Source organism: Podarcis pityusensis (genome assembly GCF_964106645.2).
Source record: "Podarcis pityusensis genome assembly, chromosome: 9".
Classification (NCBI taxonomy): Eukaryota; Metazoa; Chordata; class Lepidosauria; order Squamata; family Lacertidae; genus Podarcis; species Podarcis pityusensis.
This window is the reverse complement of record NC_138034.1, coordinates 20,268,101-20,284,976: the sequence shown is the minus strand read 5'-3', so window position 1 is coordinate 20,284,976 and position 16,876 is coordinate 20,268,101. Positions and strand designations below refer to the sequence as shown.

General features: G+C 41.5%; 1 protein-coding gene across 2 annotated transcripts in view; it reads right to left on the bottom strand.

Moving 5' to 3' along the window:
* The window catches only part of MTUS1 (microtubule associated scaffold protein 1), an 84,610-nt gene extending 68,556 nt beyond the window's left edge, over nt 1–16,054 (bottom strand). For both annotated transcript variants that reach the window (XM_081019811.1, XM_081019812.1), the window contains exons 1-2: nt 13,896–16,054; nt 11,574–11,760 (exon numbers count right to left, since the gene is read on the bottom strand). In XM_081019811.1, the coding sequence (XP_080875937.1) occupies nt 11,574–11,760; nt 13,896–15,905 (2,197 nt within the window). In that variant the 5' untranslated portion in view covers nt 15,906–16,054. The remainder of the gene's footprint in view (nt 1–11,573; nt 11,761–13,895) is intronic.
* Between the last annotated feature and the right edge of the window lie 822 nt (nt 16,055–16,876).

Here is a 16,876-nt window from a genome sequence, read left to right as displayed (position 1 = left end):
GCTTTAAATTCATATCAAATCAAATTTCTCCTCCATCTCTAGCACAGAAGCTAGCTATGATGTCTACACAGCCTGGGCTCTGCCCTTTCTTCTTTTTTTTTTTTTTTTAAAGCAATTTATTAAATTTTACAATAAAAATAGACATAATAAACAATGTAACATCATTCTTAACATATTTTCACATTTTCTTTGGACTTCCTCACATCTCCCGCTCCCATTTTCATCGTTGAAACATTTTTTCAGCAATTTATCATCTTATTTAAAATCTTATATCCCTTCTATATTTCAAAATCATATAATTCTCAAAAGGAGCTAAGTTTTCACAGTCTTACTTATTTTCTTAAAAAAAAAAAACTTCTAAATTTAGTGGTGCTCAGTTGTTTTAGTCTAGCATCTTATTTAGCATTCGCTCAAATTACAATGCTTTTGTAAATAGTTCTTAAATTTCTTCCAGTCCTCCTCAATCCTCTCTTCTCCCAGGTCACGGATTCTGCCAGTCATTTCAGCCAGTTCCATGTAGTCTATCAGTTGTATCTGCCATTCTTCCAGTGTGGGTAGATCTTGAGTTTTCCAGTGTTTTGCGAGAAGTATCCTTGCTGCTGTTGTTGCATACATAAAAAATGTCTGGTCCTTCTTTGCCACCCCTTGGCCGACAATACCCAAAAGGAAAGCCTCTGGTTTCTTAGTGAAGGTATATTTAAATACCTTTTTCAGTTCATTATAAATCATTTCCCAGAACGCCTTCACTTTAGGGCAAGTCCACCAGAGGTGGAAGAACGTTCCCTCGCACTCTTTACATTTCCAACACTTATTATCAGACAGGTGGTAAATTTTAGCAAGTTTGACTGGGGTCATATACCATCTGTAAATCATTTTCATTACATTTTCTTTCAGGGCGTTACATGCAGTAAATTTCAATCCATAACTCCACAACCTCTCCCAGTCCTCAAACATGATATTATGCCCAATATCCTGTGCCCACCTTATCATAGCCGATTTAACCGTTTCGTCTTGTGTATTCCATTTCAGCAGCAAGTTATACATCCTTGAAAGTACCTTAATCTTTGGTTCTAACAATTCTGTTTCTAGTTTCGATTTCTCCACCTGGAACCCTAATTTCTTATCATTTTTAAAAACTTCTTTGATCTGAGCGTAATGTAACCAATCTCGCACTTTGTCTTTCATTTTCTCTAGACTCTGCAATTTCCATTTGTCTCCATCCTTTTCTAGTATTTCCCAATATTTTGGCCATTTAGCCTCCATATTGGGTCTTTTTCGGGCCTTGGCTTCCAAAGGTGAAAGCCACCTTGGTGTTTTATTTTCCAGCAAGTCTTTATATTTTGACCAGACATTAAACAATGATTTTCTGACAATATGGTTCTTAAAGGCCTTGTTTGCTTTAACCTTGTCATACCATAAATATGCATGCCATCCAAAGGTATTGTTAAACCCTTCCAAATCTAACACATCAGTGTCTTCAAGAAGTAGCCAGTCTTTTAGCCAGCAAAACGCTGCGGCTTCGTAATACAACTTTAAGTCTGGCAGGGCAAAGCCCCCTCTTTGTTTTGCATCGGTTAATATCTTAAACTTAATTCTGGGCTTTTTGCCCTGCCAGACAAACTTGGAAATATCTCTCTGCCACTTCTGAAAGCACTCCGTTTTGTCCAAAACCTGAAGTGTTTGAAATAAGAACAACATCCTTGGCAATACATTCATCTTGATAGCAGCAATTCGGCCTAACAAAGAAAGTTTCAATTTTGACCAACTATCTAAGTCTCTCTTAATTTCTGTCCAACATTTTTCATAATTATCCTTAAATAGACTTAGATTTTTTGTTGTTATGTTTACCCCTAGGTATTTTACTTTTTTCACCACATTAAGTTCCATCTCATTCTGAAACCGTTCTGACTCTGTATTAGTCAAGTTTTTCCCCAAAACCTTAGTTTTCTGTTTATTTAATTTAAATCCAGCCACCCGACCAAAGTCATTAATCAGTTGTAATACTCTTTTCGTACTGGGCTCTGGCTTCTGCAAGGTCAAAACCAGGTCATCTGCAAAAGCTTTTAATTTATATTGTTTCTGACCGACCTGAATTCCTTCCACCAACTGATCCCTTCTAATCATGTTCAATAGCACTTCCAGAACCGAAATAAATAACAAAGGGGAGATAGGGCAACCTTGTCGTGTCCCTTTTTCAATTTTAAACTCTTCCGTAACCACATTATTAACTATCAGTTTAGCTTTCTGTTCTGAATATATCGCCTCAATCCCATTCTCAAAACCCCGTCCCACTCCCATCTCTTTTAAATTTCCCATCATAAATTTCCAGGAAATATTGTCAAAGGCCTTCTCCGCATCTATAAAAATTAAAACTGCTTTTGTATTTATATCTGTTTGCAAAAGTTCCAAAATGTCAATAATGTTCCTTGTATTAGCAAACAGATGTCTTCCTGGGAGAAAGCCAGCCTGGTCCTTATGAATTACTTCATTTAAAACTTTTTAAAATCTATTTGCCAAAATGTCTGCAAATATTTTGTAATCCACATTTAAGAGAGAGATGGGACGGTAGTTCTTAAGTTGTGTCTTTTCAGCTTCCGACTTTGGTATTAATGTGATAAACGCTTCCTTCCACGACTCCGGTGCCCTCCTCCCCTCCATAATTTCATTGCTGACCTCCATCAAAGGTTGTATCAAGTAGTCTTTCAATGTCTTATAGTACTTGGAGGTCAGCCCATCTGGTCCTGGAGATTTGCCAAGTTGCATGTTCTGGATAGCTTGTTCGATCTCCTGTCGTGTTATTTTAGAATTCAGGATTGTCCTATTTTCTTGTGACAATTTAGATAATCCATTTTTTGCCAAAAATTGTTTAATCTCAACATCATCTTGCGGCCCTTGAGTGTATAGTTTTTTGAAGTATCTCTGGAAACACTTTCTAATGTCCACTGGATTGTGAATGTTTTTTCCATCAACCTCTAAGTTTGTAACAGTATTTAATCTTTGTCTTCTCTTCAACTGCCAAGCTAGCAGTTTTCCACATTTATTCGCCGACTCAAACGTTTTTTGTTTCATTAATTTAACCTTCCATTCAATTTCCTGATTTATCAATTTAGAATATTGTGTTTGATAGAGTTTAATTTCTCTCAGAGTTGGCTGTGACTTCGGATTCACTCTTAGTTTCTTCTCTAATTCTTTTATTTTATCCAAGATCTTATCTTTTTTCTCATTTTGTGTTCTTTTCTTCACTGCATTCTGTTGTATCAAGAATCCCCTCATTACAGCTTTGCTTGCGTCCCAGATTATTCTTTTTTCCACCATATTATTCATGTTTATCTCAAAATAGTCCTTCAAAACTTTTTGGGCCTTCTTGGTAATTTCCTGATCTCTAAACAAATTGTCATTCATCTTCCATCTAAAGGATCCAGTTGGTAATAGTGTCATATCCATCTTTACTGCATTATGGTCGGAGCAGGTCTTTGGGCAGATTTCCACTTTTCTGACCTTAGGTGCCAGGCCTCTAGAAATCCATATTTGGTCGATTCTTGTCCAGGTCAGTTGGGCTTCAGAAAAGAATGTTCCCTCTCTTCCTAGTGGGTTCTTTGTCCTCCAAATATCAATCAAATCCATATTGTCAGTCATTTCAAAAAAGGTTTTAGGTAGTCTGCCGTCTTTTGTAACATTTTGACTTTGTGACTTGTCCATGTTAGTTGATACGACCCCATTCATATCTCCCATCATTATGATGTTGTTGTAGTCTAGATAGTCCAGCATTGTCTCCTGCAACTTCTTGTAGAATTCCGATTTCCCTTCATTAGGTGCATAGATTCCTAATATCAGCAGTTTCTCTCCTTGATATTGTATCTCAATAGCCAAAATTCTTCCATGTTCATCTTTAAATAGGAATTTAGGTGACAGGCTCTCTTTTGCATATATCACCACGCCTCTCTTCTTAACTTTGTCCGACGATACAAATTCCTGGCCCAATCTTTTATTTATTAACACTTTTCTGTGGAGCCTCGTCACATGTGTTTCTTGTAAACAAATAATGTCCAATTGTTCTTTTTTTAATATATGAAATATTTTCTTCCTTTTTTCCGGAATGTTACAACCATTAATATTCCAGCTCAACAGTTGCAGAGACATCCTGAACTATCTGGTTATTTTTCAAGGGGTGGTATCTTCTCAGGGTCTTCAGGTTCCACAGATGCTGATGTTGGTATTGGCGTTGCCTCAGGCCCAGAAGGTAGTTCAATTCTTTTTTGAAGGTCCTCTCCGTGTGTAGACAGGAATTTGTCTCTCTCTTCCAATGTTCTCACTTTGACCTTTCTCCCTCTAAAGGTAAAAGATAATCCTTGAGGAAATTCCCACCTGAATGGAATTGCGTTGCTCCTTAATAGTTTAACAAGTTCAGAATAGGCGGTTCTAAGGTCAAGCAGTAGTCTTGGGATATCTTTATAAATTTCAATTCTTCTATCCAACACCTCCAGTGATTTTACAAAGTGTAGTCCCAAAATCTTATCCCTTTCCTCCTTTGATCTCAATGTTATCAAACAGTCTCTGGGCCTCTCCTTCTTTATGAATCTTCCAAGTCTGAAAGCTGACACAATTTTAAAGTCCTTTTCTTCCAAGTTCCAGAACTTGGAGAATTCTTTGGTCAAAAACTCAGTTAGATTTCCTTCTTCTGCCTCTTGTAGTGATCTAATCCTTAAGTTGTTCTCCCGGTTTCGCAGTTCTATCATCGAGAGATAAATCTGGTGTTCCCCAACTTGTTTAGTGAGTGGTCTTACCTCTTGCTCTAAATTTTCAAATCTTTGTCTGGTGTCCTCAGTCAATTTCCGATTTTCTGCTGAGGCCTCCGTTAGCTGTCCAATTGCTTGTGCATTCTGTGCCACTTGTGTGGTTAATTTATTTAGACATTCTATATTTTTATCAATCTTTGCTGATTGCGCATCTGCTTTCTTGTCCAAAGCTTCCAATTTTTCAAAGATTTTGTCTAGTACAGAAGCAGATGCTCCTGAGGCCATATCTTCCAGTTGTAACTGCTCTGCTTCGCCCTCACCCTCCACTTCTGAGGGCAAAGTAGGCACAGATGATCTGCGTGTCTGTGAAGCTGAGGTTAGAGTTGTTAGAGTTGTTTGTTTAGCTCTCCCTCTTTTTCTTGTGCCACTCATTCCAACGTTATCTGTCAGTCAAGGTCACACTGAGTTGTTCCCATGGGAATGGAAAGGTCCAGAGCAAGCAAACAGCAAAGGAATCGAAAGTAAAAAGTGTATGTAAAATCACTGTTATAATCCAATCCTCTAGAGGGAGCTTAATCTGTCTTTCAGAGTCTAATTTAATGTCCAAGAACCTTCAAATACAAATGTTTAGCAGAGTTTATAAATGGTCACCTTGTTGCAGACAGTGCTTATTTATCTCCAAAAAGAATGTTTCAAATTTAAAAGGTCTCAATACTCTCAGATTGTTTCAAGTTCCAATATACAGTATCCAAATCTGCAGTACTGACAGCTCCCTTAGTACTCAGGCAGCTCCTGACTCTGGGTTTCACCTTTTAATTTGTAATCCAATAAGAGGAGGAAAGTCAAGTGCAAATAGAAATCCCAAATCTTTAACTTAAAGTCTTTACTTTAAAATGCAAGTTCAACTAGATGCTTAGATCTGTAAAACTTAGAGTCTCTTTCTTTCAGCCTCCACTCCTCCAGCTGATTGCTTTTTTTCAAGTTCAATGGCTGCGGAAGACGGACTTCCTGCTTCCACGTCTCTCCGCTCACAGCCAAGTTCAAGCCAATTCAAGTTTCCCTTTTAAAATCTCAAATTTCAAGTGATTCAGTCTTTTACTCACAAATTAGTTGCTTTTTCGTCCGGATCCGTAATTTAGCAGGAAAAGGGATCAGCGCTCACCGACAGTAGCAGCGCGGCTTCGCTCCTCAGGCTGTGAAACAGCTCACAGCGCCGCAACCCCCCTCCGTGTTCCGGAGCCCCTTACGGGGTTCCTTCTACACTTGGAGGGTCGCTCTTGGCGCCCACCGAGCCTCAGGACCCCAGGCTCTTGCCGCCTGGGGTTTTCCGAAGTGGGTCTCCGCTTCGCCGTAGCGGACGACCCGTTGCCTGCGGAGCCTCCTCTCCCGTTCAGAAGAGGACCGCCATTGCCGTTCGCGCCGCCCCCGGAAGTTCTTCTTTCCAGTGTTGAACTAGATGCCCTTTAATACTTAGGTGAAAGTAAAGGAAGATGGACACTTGCTCAGCCCACAGTACGAAAAAAGCATACGAGTCAAAACACGAAGGCTACACATTGAGAAGTGGCTTTCTTATCTCCAACAGTATGAAAGAGACTCCCATTCCACAACTCAGCTGTGTGCTAAGCAGACCCAGAAGTGTGTCTGGCCTGTCACCTTCTAGCACTTCAGCCTTTAGCAAGGGAAGTAAAATAGCACACCTTGGAACTGAGGAATTATAACAATTTTTTACTTTTTGAACGTTGTCTAGATTTCTACAACTGATTTAGGGTATTTTTGTACTGCTGAATCAGGAAATGGCATCTGTTTCTCTCCATCAGGTCAGGTTTACTGTAAACTGAATGGTGGGCATTAATAAAGGTAAGTACACGTAAATTGCATCTTGCTTCACCATTTTTCAAACTGCAGGGCTTGAACTTCCGTTTCTTGGAACCCCTGGAATGCTCAGCGGCAGGGAGGTCTCTCTTCAGAGTCCAACAGTAGTCAGCCATCATGACTGCGTCCCAGCAACCCTGATACCTGGTCTCCATCTCTTTCATGTCCTGATGGAATCTCTCCCCCTGCTCGTCACTCATTGAACCCAGTTTCTCAGGAAACCGGTCCATATGTGAAAATAGGTAGTGTATCTTGACGCTCATGTTGCAGCCCAGGTTTCTGAAAGCAGTCAGCATGTTGTTGACAAGTTCTGCGTAGTTTCTGGCCTTATTGTTGCCAAGAAAGTTCTTCACTACCAGAACAAATGCCTTCCACGCTTCCAGTTCCACTTCATTCATTGAGTTTCCAAACTCTGGATCTCCAATGAGCTGACAGATCTGAGGACCGTCAAAGATGCCAGCTTTCAACTTCTCCATGGTCAATCCTGGAAAAGCCTGGCACAAGTAAGTGAAGCAGTCACCATCCTTGTCCAGAGCCTTGGTGAACTGCTTGATTAAGCCGAGCTTGATGTGCAGCGGTGGGAAGAGTATTCTGTCTCTGTCCACCAGAGGGTCGTTGATGACGTTCCTTTTTTTTGCAAGGCACCAATTCCTCCCGCACAGGCCAGTCCTTCTTCGTGTAATGCTAAGCACGGTCCCTACAACCCACATGCACAGAAAACATGGGTACTTGGTGAAGCCAGACTGTTGTCCCAACAAAAAGTTCACCATCTTCAGGTCAACACAAATAAACCACTTATGCTGATCATAACCAATTTTCTCTAGCACATATTTCACCGCTTCATAGTTCTCCTTCAGTGTTGTCGAGTGAGCCAGGGGTATAGAGGCAAACTGGTTGCCGTTGTGTAGCAGAACACATTTCAGTGATCGCTTGCTGCTGTCAATGAACAGTCTCCAATCTTTGAGTTCGTACTGTGGCAGTACAAGCTTGAGCAGAAGCTGCGCAATATCTGCACAGTACACCAAGTCCTTCTCTTCCGAGAAAAAACGGAGGTACTCTTGATGCCTGTTGCGGAAGAAGCTGATGTGAGCACTGTCGGAGAGGAGGGTTTTTTCCTTCAATCTGGATGCCAACAGTTCGGCAGAGTCCTTTGACAAGCTGAGGTCGCAAACTAGATCATTCAACTCCTTTTGGGAAAATGGATGTGGAGCATCATCTTCAAGAACCACTTCTTCTTCTTCATGTCCTTCAACACTGGAGGCATCTTCGTCACTAATGTCAGGAAGTTCTCTGAAGATAGGCACTGGAATTTCATCACAATGAGCTACAGGACGACGTGCTGATTGAAGATCAGGATATTTGAGGCTGCTCCGGTTCTTTCTGTTGATCCCAGCCGCACCAATTTATGGAAGATTTCAAGGTTTTATGACTTCAAACTGATCCCTTTTCGACATAATCACCCAGAACTATCGGACCTGAATACTTCTTGTCATTAAAATAATCATTTCCAATCAAAACAATTATTCGACATGGCATTTTACCCCCACCAACTTCTTCTAAAATGCTCCACACAAGTGTACATGTGAACAAAAATGTAAAAAAATGACATGTGGCCATAACTCAAAAACTTGACCTGATTGAGCAAAATCAATGTGATTTTTGGATTCAGCGCATCAGATTCGTCCTAAATCAACTGAAAAAACGCAGACAATAAATTTGTTGTTGACCAGTGGGAGGCTCGCCTCCCCCAAGTGCTTAGACATCCACAACTGACTATTTTTAAAAGAAAAACTGGGAAGGGGCTTGAGTCTTCCTAGGCACTCCAACTTCAGAAAGGATTTGAACAACAAGAAGAACACAATAACAATTAAAGTTGTTTTAATTAATCCATAAAAATTGACTCCATTCCCAATTCATGGGAGTTTTGCCCTGCCACAGGATCCTTTCTGGAAGAGGAGTTTGACAAACAGAGGAGGGGATGACCCCTTAATTATTCACATTGCTACTGTAAAGCCTCACAGACAATGGGGTTTTGGTTCCTGAATGTACAAGCCTCACTTCTTCTTTGAGCTTACTCAAACCCTTCCTGCCAGACTCACCTTAGTGGAAAGAACAGCTAAAATTATATTAATGAAAATATTTTCTCCTCTGCATCAAGTATGTTTTAAGCCTTATGTCAATAAATGTATTACAGTCGTACATCAGAAGTAGAACAGAATCCGTTCCAGAAGTCTGTTTGATTTCCAAACTGCGGCTTCTGATTGGCTGCAGGAAGCTCCTGCAGCCAATCGGAAGCTGCAGAAGCCCTGTCGGATATTCACCTTCTAAAAGAACGTTTGAAAACCAGAACACTCACTTCCGGTTTTCATTCATTCAAGAGCTGGAATGTTCGACTCCCAAGGCGTTCGGAAGCCAAGGTACAACTGTATTATGTAATTAATAATAATTATGTAACAATACTGCAGGGAAACAGGAACCATAAGTGCCTTCTGCTTTTGGCTCTGTCACATCTCCAACCTCCTGTCCTCCCCAAAACAGGAGCAATGGAAGATGGTATGGAGGATATTTTTTTTCCAGATATGTAAGTGTGGCCATGACTTGGTATGGAGAGACAGGAAATTCATGGCACTCAAGAATTCCCTGACAATTTTATCATGTATACGCTGTGGTCTTGCCAAGCCACAAGTCAGGCTCTTAAGAATGACTCAGATAATCTATAGTTGGCTTGCAACCAAGCATGACCTTTGGCACCTATGCTAAATGACAGAGTATTTGTTCAAAACCCTATTTCGTGTTTCTTTTTTATATACGTGAAATCATGGATAAAACATTCTGTACAGTGACAAGACTCTGTTCCAGACATGCTTAAAGCTTGTCCATCCCTCAAGGCTCACCAATGTGATGCAAAGAAAAGTTCTTGATATTAAGAAAGAGAACATTTTAGCAGCTTGGAATTCCACTTACATTGAGGAAAAAGTGTGCTATGCCAGTAGCAGCTAGCTCTGAAATTGAAACTAAGACACTCACCCATCATTACCACTAACCAGATAATGATTACTCAGATAAAAAGCCTTTAAGAACAGAAAATTGGGAAGGCTCCAGAAAGACTTGGCTGCATACACATAAGATTTTATTCTAGCTAGACTCAATGGACACCAAGAACTTGCTTTTTCTATGTTGCATATTTTCCCCACCCCTCTGAAAAGCACTGCCTGAGAAACTCTCTCCTCCAGACACAAACTAACTGAAACTGGGTGGATTTGTGAAGTTATAAATTACTGTTTTGAAAGAGCAAAAAAACCTTTCCTTTTTGTTTCAGCATGCCTACCTCCCACTAAAGAAGATTCTGTATGTATGGAAGCATAAAAAAGTTGCATTGAAGAACCAAAAAAGCAACAACACCTAGCTTTACAAAAGAGCTCACATGAAAAATAAAAACTGAGAAATAATTTTTCAGATCACCAGCACTTTGTTTATACATAACAAACTTACGTTAGTTTGGGTTGTTTCTCACTTTAAAGAGGGTGGGAAAGTCAGGACAATTAAAACTGGTTTTTCTGGGTAACAAGTCGTTTGCATGCTTTTAAAATGATGGTATGTTTTCTAAATTAACTTTACATGTCCAGACTGACTTTTTAGTTTGCAATTCTTAGAACAGGTGTGGGCAGAAGATAGTTCAGGATCTACTGGTACATCCCTAGTGATTGGCAGGGGCTTCCCATTCCCAATTGTTTAGCAATAGCAACAGCAACTGAAAGACATTTCCACCCCACTGCAGCCTACATTAAGCCGCCGAAATGAGCTAGGGGTAACTAGGAGTGAACATGTGTGAAAGGGCTCAGTTCTGGTGATGAAAACAGATCCCTAGGCTGAGAATGTGCTGTGCTTTCATTTTATGTCTTTTGCATCTGGCTATGGTTTGGTGGATCTTGAGGTTCCAAATAAGAGAAAGTAGAGCCAATGAGACGGGAGACTTGCTAAAGATTGTCAATAGATGGGTACACGTATATACATTTAAGGTGTTTGTTTTTATTCTAAAAAATGAGACCCCAGGTCCACAATCAGAACTCCAGCATATAGGGAGCAGCTTTATTCACTTTCCCTTCAGATCGTGGTCCCAGGAAATGAGCCTATTATCCTCCCCCATGAGAGAAGCTAACATTGGCAGCAACGATAAACTTCCGTCTTTGCATAAATGCCATATTTGGAAGAAAAGTAGTTAACTGGGACCATGGCATAGTAGGAAAGCCCACATGCCACAATCCTGGTACCAATGGGGGGCTCACAACTGGTTAAATACACAAGGGTTAAACACACAAAATACTTTAAAAGCATGCACACATGACCGGGCTCCGGGGCAAACCACACAGCCTCCTTAGTGTGCCACTACTGCTATAAAATACTCTGCATTTCCCCAACTCCAGCACCAGTAGTCACACAAGCTTATATGAACAAGGGAAAGAAGACCACATAATTGCCACTAGAATAATCTGAGCTCTGCGGAGATCGTAGAAATGGCTGAAAAGCGAGTATGCTGTAACTGGGAGTTTGTGGTCTCATGACCAAAGTCCATTTGCACAGACCCCAGCACACGGCAGCAGCAGATACACGACCCATCCACTCCTCAGAGCAGGTTTGCTACTTCCAAAGAACTGCCATGCCCAGGGAGAGTGGGAGTTCCAAGTAAAGGACAGACAACAACTACAGATCTAAGCAGAATAAAACCTCCCGTTTCTTCTCCCTGTAACAGGGTTAGGAGTTTGTGCATTCTGCAGCTGAAAAGTCAAAATTGAGGAGATGCAGGGGAGGGGAGGGGAAATGACCAGCAGTGACTTGGCGTCAACATTGACGTGCAGGAAGCATTTCGCACAGGCACAGAATTCCAAAACTGGGCTACTTCCAAAACTGGGCTACTTTTGTGGAAGATTCCACACAAAACAGGCAACTAACAAAAGTGTTTCTCACCAGAATTTGACGACAGGACTGCTCTTGCTCTTGGAGGAGATAAAATTTTAGATGTGTGGCCATTTTTGCTGTCACTTCCTCTCCTGGAGCGGAATGCAATCTTGGAGGCCGGCATATTCCTCATGGCAACAGGCCTGTCCTTGGGTAAACTTTGCCCTTGGGTTGCCTCTGCTTTAGGCAAAGAAACCTATATGATTCAGCAGCATGTGGGGGGTAAAAAAACAACAACAACAAGCAGTCATGATCAAACTATAAAGTGAATCTATAAGCAATATAGATATATATATTATTAGCCTCACTTTAATGCGGAGCATTAAGGTAATAATGGAGAGAGGCTAATGGAGAATCATTGGATTGAACATGAACTGAAGGCTTGTCTCAAATTAAGAGTATCCAAACATCAACAGGCAAACATTTGTCCTGCTGACAGCCACCCACATGCTCTAATTTAGAAAGGAAGAACAGCTGTGGTCAAAAGATTATGGACATCACTTCTGGTATTTAATTATGATATGAAGGTGTTTTTTTTTAAAAAAAGTATTGCGTGAAAGTGTAAGCTCCCCTGCTTCTACAAGGATCAGGGGAACTGCTCAAACGAAATTTTGGAGGGAGATGTTAAAAGGATGTTAAGAGATGCCATTGAACAAGAGCTAAGATAATAGTTTTGGCATTAGCCCTCTTCAAGTGCATAGCCTGAACATGTGAAGGACAAAATGTGTGTAGGTAGTCATGCAACCACACAACATCCCCATCATCCCTGTGTGCTCCTGTCCTACCCCACTCCTCTTCTCTCCTCTCCTCACCTTTGCTTTGCTTTGCTTTGCTTTGCTTTGCTTTGCTTTGCTTTGCTTTGCTTTGCTTTGCTTTGCTTTGCTTTGCTTTGCTTTGCTTTAAAAGCCTCAAGTCAAGTCAAAACCTCCAGAGGCAAAAGCATGAAACCAATGCAGGAGTTGAGACAGATTTCTATATGAGTAGTCCTTCACTCATAACATTATTATTTCAGTATTATCATCTTGCTTAAGAATTTGTGAATTAAAAGACAGCTTTATGCAAACCTACTAGTGGAGTCGAGGAAGGTGATTTTCTCGCTCAGTGGTCCTGTTTAGAAGCAGGGATCCAAATGTTTTGGTTTGGCTTTGTAACAAGCCACGATTTGCTAATATCAGCACGCACACACAAATATGTGCAGTCCTCTGACGTGTGCATATGCTATACACTGAGCTTTGGAGAAGGACCTCGAGAGATTCACACTGCCTTCTCCAACCCCAGCACAGAGTGAGGGAAGGTCTCACTTATTCTCAGAGTCTTCTGCAAAGAACTTGTAGGAGAAGCAAGGTCTGATCTTACTTTGCACTTTAATTTTTAATCAAATACCAGTACCAAGACTAAAACCAATGTACTCAAGTCTGGGGAATCTGTACCAAACAGTATGCCTACAAACCCTTAAAAATTATATTTAAAAAACCCACAGTGCCAGAGATTAAAACACTCTTATATGCTTTTATAACTGGTTGCAGGAAGTTTGTCATAAGCTTTTCAAAAGTCTCTCATTGAAGTCAGCTCTTGCACAATACTTTAATTGCTGTGCTGAAAAGAAAACATTTCTGCAAATATTATCGCTAGCAACTGTCATCCTGAGAGCTTGATAAAGGAACACCTACACATTGCTGCCCCTGCAACAAGATTTCCAGTTCTAGGATGTCAAGATGTTTTGATTATTTTGGTATAAACTAAATAATGTTGGAACTGAAAGCAAAGAGGCTGCATTTTGTTGCAATAGAGTTGCATATCAAAGCTTTACTAGTTGCAAATTTCAAACAAACTATGTCTAGCTATAAACAGAAGGTTACGAGTAAGATTGGTGGGGTATTGGGATGAAAACTGTAAACAAGCTGTCCTGCATTAGTTTTGAGTGAACGTGCATTATAAAATTTTCAACAGGCTGCATCCGGGTGGCAGTTTCTCACTGCAAGGCTAAATAAGCAAAGCAGAGGAGGGAAAGGAAGAGCCACCGAGAACGATCCTGCACCACTTTGGGCACTGCCACACATAACACTTACTAGGAGCATTATGATCTTACCAGCAGCACATAAATCACATGTGACTTGCATCTGTCAGGTTTAACAAATCACCATACCCAATATTGTAATAAATCCTCTACCTGCTTACCCAATCTGCCTGTAATGTCAAAGAAGTAGCTATCACCATGTGTTTATATGCTGAAAATGCTAGAGGTTTGAGTTCAATAAACATGCAGTCCATGTTCTGGAAACAAGATACATTTAAGATACATTTAAGTTGCTGTTGTTTTAAGAAACTTACCGAGAGAACTTTGTTTGCAGTATCTTTTGCAGACTGTTCTGCTGGAATCCCACAAAAGCCATTCTGCTTCTGCTTCTCTTCCCCTTGAGATACCTGACTCAAAGCACAAGGCTGCACCCAAGACTCTGCACTATCCATTTTGTCGCTTGCTGTCCCTCCCGAGTCCTGGGAGCATGTAACTGCCACAAGGGAGCATGTCAAACTAGGGCATCTTGCTTTGTCGACCTGTTCCATGCTCTGCTTCAACACTGTTGTTTTTAGAGCCTTGTGGGAAGTGTTTTCGGAATGAGTTGCAGCATGCACAGCTTGGCTAGGAAGGTGTTTATTAAAATGTTGCTTGGGAGTTTTATTCATTGGTGCTTCTGCTTTTGTACCTTTATCCAAGTCTATTTTTTTCCTCAGTGCTGCAGCTGAAGAGGATGGTTGCCTTGGGGAAGACGACGGGGAGGATGAAGAGGCTGTAGACAGCTGAGGAGATCTTTGAGCTGCTTTTGATGCACTACTTTCTCTTGGCTGAGACACAGGCCTGGACATAACTTTTGGCTTGACATTTTTAAAGTTTGGTTTTGGAAAGCTCACTATCTCTGCTTTCCTAGCTTTGGTTATGGTAGCTGCAAAGGGAGACCTGTTTGGCGATTTAACTGCAACTCGTTCAGCATTACTTTTCAATGATGTCCTCCTGGGATGTTCTTTCGCCAGGTGGCCATTCCTTCCACCTTTACAAATTCCATCACCAACTTCATCGGGGGTAGCAAACACAGCAAAAGTTGTATTTGTTGACCCTGCTTCAGGAGGTGGAGAAGCCAAGTTGTGTTCATCAGCTGAGGGACTAAAAACCACAAAAGTCTCATGGCAACTAGGCTCAGCCAGATCAGCCCTTTCTAACTTTGGTATATCACAGTGTAGCGTCTCGGACATTTTATCATCGTGTCCTTCGAGCAAAACCTGATCTTCGTTAGAAATATTTTGGGCTTTGGTCAAGATCTCCCTGTCTTTGTCAGACTCCTGTTCTGAATGTTCATCAAAGCTCTCAATTACTAGAGGGCACATGCCATTGATGGTGCCATCAACTCCAGGTTCAGCTTCACCATGCTCAGGTGTGCTATGCATATATTTCTTGTGCTCATCATTGAACAGATTAAATGATTCCATTTCCGGTGAGCTCCCACAGCAAGAATTACCACATTCAGCATCCTGCTTTCCCTGCTGTTCACTGTTCTGCGATACTAAATCTATATAATTGGTGGCCTTATCTCCTGTCAGTGAAAGAGCAGTAGGTAACACGCCGCTATCTAGCTGTATGACGCTTATCATATTTGGGTTGCCAAAGGCATCTAGCTTAGGGGAACCAGCATTGTGTGTGTAAGCAACAGTTTCACAAGTGTCCCCAGAATATGCAGGCATCTGAGGGGCACATCCCACCTCATAACACTTGCTTCCCACAGTATCCCCCAGGTTTATAATGGTAATGAAAGAGTCACTTGAACTAGCACCTTCCTGTTGCATTTGGGCATGATCTAATTCATCTTGGATTTCAGTAGTTGTGTTTAGTTCCACAGCAGCGAGGGGCACTGGGTGCGTTAAGTCCGCCTGGCAATAAGGCACAGATTCCTCCGTACTGCAATTCTGGATACTCTTTATTGCAAGGCCCTCTTGGAGAGGGTTCTCTGGCTCCTGGAAATTCTGATTGAAGGCATGCATGTAAAACTGTTCCTTTGCACAAGGGATGTGCATGGCTTCCAGATCTGAAGTCCCCATGCAGATATAGTCACTGGCAGTCTTTTGCAGATCTTTTGATTCAGTGCTCTGAGGATTTGAATAAATATCTGCCTCACTTGTATCCTTAAATTCGATATAGTCTTCATGTCCCAGCTCTTGGCGGCAGTGGCTAACAGTGCCGCCATTCAGGGAGGTTGACGAAGTAGCGTTACACACATATTTATTGCCATTTTCATCCCTGATGATTATAGGAGGCTGCAAGCCCTGTTTCTCTATGCTTTCAATGTTCATTTTTGACTGTGTTTCTAGCTTGTCCTCATCCTAATCTGCAGAATGCTCAGGATTTAAGGCGTTTTCCATCACTTTTTAAAAAGCTTCTCTCAGTTTTGTGTCCGTTTTCTGGAACTGTAGGGCTTTTCAAGTATATTCCCAATTCTGACCTGAAATGGAACACATGGAAAAATTAGAGAACACTCCTTGCTTTCCCCCCTCCTTTTTCCCTGATACGGAGGGGGGGGGCATGTCTTCTTCTTCACCTTCTTCGCTACAATATATCCATTTATTTCCAATTGCCAATGTCAAAAGGGACTAAAATCTATAAAATTCATAGAAAATCAACTTGCCAATTTGCTCAATTTCTCTAGGACTCCATGACACCTCCCCTGCCCTCCATAATCCCTCAAGCAAGGTGTCAAGACCCTAATCCTGTCAAATCGCTCTGCCAAGCCCTTCCTCCGGGCGATGCCAGGTGACAGACTATGCATACATGGACCATTGTCTTCTCAGGATGTGCTTATCTGTGCATATCTCCAGCTCTGCATATTCCCCCCTCCCTCCTCCATATGTTAATCCGGTGTAACCCAACCTCTTCCTAATGTATTCGTGGTGTAATCTGTGTAACCCAACCTCTTCTTAATGTATTCATGATGTAACTGGGATGTATTTTGCACTGTATTCTGGGACATGGAGGGAAATTTCAAAAGTTCATGTCACCCCTTTCTCGCTGTTCAATCCCGCCTTGAACCTGTTGCGCAATGAACTCGGATCTCCTGCAACTTGCTCCTGTCTCCGGCTGAGCTCATTTTCTTCCGCAGGGACCCGCGGACTTAGTCCGACGAGCTGGGTGGCAGAGTAACCCCACACCCAGATTTTACCGTAACATCCCTTAAGGGAAATAGCAGCTTGGGGTGTTGGGTTGGTTGAGAACGTATAGGAAATGGTTAGGGACGCGGGTGGCGCTGTGGGTAAAACCTCAGCGCCTA